General features: G+C 42.9%; 1 protein-coding gene across 2 annotated transcripts in view; it reads left to right on the top strand.

Moving 5' to 3' along the window:
- The window catches only part of LOC106814346 (tRNA-splicing ligase RtcB homolog), a 39215-nt gene that overhangs the window by 29828 nt on the left and 5214 nt on the right, over positions 1-4173 (top strand). For both annotated transcript variants that reach the window (XM_014818646.1, XM_014818647.1), the window contains exons 10-11: positions 1981-2091; positions 3713-3875. In XM_014818646.1, coding sequence (XP_014674132.1) covers positions 1981-2091; positions 3713-3875 — 274 coding nt within the window. The remainder of the gene's footprint in view (positions 1-1980; positions 2092-3712; positions 3876-4173) is intronic.

Here is a 4173-nt window from a genome sequence, read left to right as displayed (position 1 = left end):
GTAAAATTATCGATCTTGTGGCTAGTCGTGGGTAAACAATGGATTTAATTACAGGGTTATGATCATGGCGACTCATAGTCAAGTGAATTAAAAGCTAAATTACTGGTAATGGTTATAAAATTCTATGCCCTCCCATCGTCCTAATTATCTTTGATCGCAGATAAAGTCTATATATTTATGAATATAATTATAATTTGTTAGTTTAATTATTCATTAATTGATGCATATTAAGAGCCGGGGCATCTTCAAAGAATCTGAAATTTCTCTAAATCATATGAAAGTAATTTCTAGTTCTATTAATAGATTCGGTGTGAATTTAATGCATACTATAATCTGATATAGAGAATAATGTATTCAGGATTTTATGGGTGAATTCATTTTTATTGTCACTGTTGGCCGTTGTTGTGAACGCCAGTAAGAGACTGTATGATGGAGAAAGGGAGAGAGACGAAAAGGGGAGAATGAGAGAGAATAAGAGAAGGAGATTGAATGAGATGAGAGTGGGAGGAGGAAAAGAAAGAGTAGATAAAGGAAAGGTCGCTATCATCGTATACATTTGGACATTTGTGCGGAAGAGAAACACAGAATGATTTCGAAAGGAATCCAGAAAAGGATCATGTGTAATATCCTGCCAGATGTAATGTAGCTTGGTGACAAAACTGCGTATGAAAGTGTTCAGCATAGCGGGGTGAACAGCCAGGAGGGATTCATTGATAGTATCTATGAACGGAAATACGTATAGCCTACAGTACAATATAAATGTACACGCATACAAGGTATTATTCTTATATCAATGTGTGTGCGTGCGTGCGTGCGTACGTGTGTGCAGTGCTTTTAAGCTTGTGTGTGTGTGTGTTGTGTGCGTATGTGTGTGTGTGCGTGCGTGCGTGCGTGCGTGCGTGCGTCATGCATTCGTACGTGTCTGGCGTGCTTTTAAGCTACATACTAACTGCTATGGTAGAGAACAGCAGTACAGCATGCACCTGGCAGTACATATATATATATAAATATATATAATCAGGAGTTAATAATGACAAATTTATGTTTTGTTATTATTAACTCCTGATATATATGTATATAATAATATGTTCACTGCTAACGTTTGTGTAGCATCTTCTAAAGGGACAGTAGCCTCTAGGATTTTACTGCATACAACTGTACTTACTGTATAACAAATCGTCTATACCCACACGTATTTGTTACCAGATACATAATTTAATTGTTATAATTAATTACACATCAACGCTACTAAATTTGAACGGCGCCATGACACCGCAGACCGTGCTGCCACCCCGAAAAGTTGCGTATTTGACAATTTATTTTGCACGTTACAGACGGAGGGCGTAATCACAAAAGTGCAATATATCTTATACCTAGAATGCTATTTAACCGAACGATAATTCATTTTAAGGCAAATTTATCCATATTATAACTTGAAACTATATGTCGTTTATAAGATATTACAATCCTTTTGCTTTTAAATGAATAAATAAGAAACACCCTCGGTCTGTAGCCCTTGCTGGATAAGTGGTTTTACGCAACTTATCAGATCGTCTGCGCTTTGATGGCGCCGTCGTTGCAATCAAACTTAGTCGTTAGTTTTAAAACATTAAAAAAAAATATTTCTATGGTGATTGAACGATGAAACCTTTTATGTAGGCAGCGTAATTATAACCTAAATTAGCTGAAAATAACCCTAAAACCTAGAGTAAACTCTCCCTTTAACAAAACAGCTTTATATAATATACAATGGCATAACAACATCCAACCAGCAAACTAAATCTACGTGGGGAAACTCAAGTAAAGCTGTGCCCCGTAGAGGCTGTTCAGGCTTCTTCTTTACACATATATATATACAAATTATGTATGTATGTGTGTGTGTGTGCGTGCGTGCGTGCGTGCGTGCGTGCGTGCGTGCGTGCGTGCGTGTGTGTGTATGTGTGCATGCATGTATGTATAATCTACAAGTGTGTGTTTCAGCTGACAGGCCAGCCGGTGCTCATTGGGGGAACGATGGGTACATGCAGCTACGTGCTCACCGGCACAGAGCAGGGCATGAAGGAGACGTTCGGCACGACCTGTCACGGAGCCGTGAGTATAGATATAAAGATAGAGATAGAGATAGGGATAGAGGTCGAGATAGAGATAGCGATTGAGATAGAGATAGGGATAGAGATAGAGATAGAGATATGGGATAGGGATACAGATAGAGATAGAGATAGAGAGCAGCCGCAGCAGCCGCGGCACACGATTGCAGCGCAGCACACATTGCATCAACCTGGGGGCCGTTCTCACAAAAGAAAATTAGTCTTAACATTAGTAAACCGTTGACAGAAACATCGTATGGTTACGAGAACGAAAGATCCTCGGAAATTTCCTGCTCACATTACGAGAGCCCAGACCTTCTTGTAACTTTAATATAACACGTTTACGCTAAGAAGTACAATTATAGTGATATTATATTTTATAATAATGAGTAAAATGTGTGTTTTTCGTGATAGTCATGTCAAAAACATTAATTATCTATCGATCGTAAACCAAAACAAACATTTACAAATGGCGCGTGTTTTCTTGTTTGAGATATTTTGAGAAGTCACGACTCTTGCGTCTCGTGTTACAGCGTCAGAATTTGTCTTGTTGTGCAGAATAAATTCAAGACCGTGTCGTTTTTCATCAAATATTATTTATTTGTGGTTACCTATCATGATATGCATCAATTACTGTGATGTACAATAAATGTGTATGAATTTGAGTTTTGTGATCGATTCTCATCCAATCAGCAGCCTTGTGACATCAAATTATGAAGTTCCTGTTATCGTGAGTTTTCTCATAGCTGTGATGTTTCTGTCAATGCTATTCTCTTACGGTGTTTCTGACAACGGCCCCCTGCCCCGCACACATCGCAGCAACCTGCCCTGGCGCGACTAGCTCCTACTCTAACCTTGAGACAACGCACCTGAATCTGCCTGGTGTGACACACTCTATAGCCAGTCCGCGCTGCAATAGGACATTCTAAAGGCGATGCTTGGCACTGGAGTGGCACAGAGTGCGAGGTTCTGGGAGTGCATGATTAAATGTATAACCAGCGTTAGCTTGACCGAGCCAGCAGCAATATATCATGTGAGGGCAGGGTGTGGTCTTCGCGCTCACACTCAGGGTTCTCCAAGCTTTTTCATTATAGCATGGCGGGGCTGCCTTTACAGTCCTAGTTTTAGCATTTTTAGCATTTTTTAGCTAATTTTAGCATGGCGGCTATGATATTTAGAGTGGCGGTTGCATTTTAGATATGGTAGGACTTTGTCACACTGCACCATTACTGTCCCTCATCTAACGTGCTGATGAGCCCTTCTAATGAATTACTCTCATCATTTAATTATCGTCATTTTGCTAAGTCAATTAATCATCGTCTGCTGACTAGCTCATCTGATTTGCCCTCGGCTCACGTGAAGGTGCCGCTACAACGCACAACCTCCGAGCTTGCCCCTTTGCCCCCCCGTTTCTCCCATTTACCTCTTTCAAATCGTACGCTGTTTACGAATCTCCATTCGCTGGATTTCCCCGGAGCTCTGCCCACTTTAAAAATAGTGCTAGCCTTGCGGCAGTGGTATCCTGAGTTGTGCGAAGAGGGCACTGCATGCAGTTTGTTTGCCCGCTTGCCCCGTTGCGCCTTCTGGTGTCACGATTCGGCAGCTCTGTGTGTGTGTCGTTGCAGGGTCGGGCGTACTCGCGTGCAAAGTCGCGCAGGAACCTGGATTACATGGAGGTACTGGAGAAACTGGAGGCAAAGGGCATCTCCATTCGCGTCGCCTCGCCAAAGCTCGTCATGGAGGAGGCGCCGGAATCGTACAAGAACGTCACCGACGTCGTCGACACGTGTAAGCACCCTCTACATACGCGTCCGCTGCTCCGCGCTGTAAGCACACGCACGCACACATGCACACGCACGCACACGTGCACACAAACACAAGCAAGCACGCTTGCACGCACACATGCACACGCACGCACACGTGCACACAAACACAAGCAAGCACGCTTGCACGCACGCACACACACGCACACATGCACACGTGCACACAAACACGAGCAAGCACGCTTGCACGCACACACAAGCACGCGCACATGCACACGCACGCACACGTGCACACAAACACAAGCAAGCACGCTTGCACGCAC

Source organism: Priapulus caudatus, unplaced genomic scaffold (genome assembly GCF_000485595.1).
Source record: "Priapulus caudatus unplaced genomic scaffold, Priapulus_caudatus-5.0.1 Scaffold910, whole genome shotgun sequence".
NCBI classification, from domain to species: domain Eukaryota; kingdom Metazoa; phylum Priapulida; class Priapulimorpha; order Priapulimorphida; family Priapulidae; genus Priapulus; species Priapulus caudatus.
The sequence above is the reverse complement of the archived record's forward strand: the minus strand, read 5'-3'. Positions and strand labels throughout refer to the sequence as shown.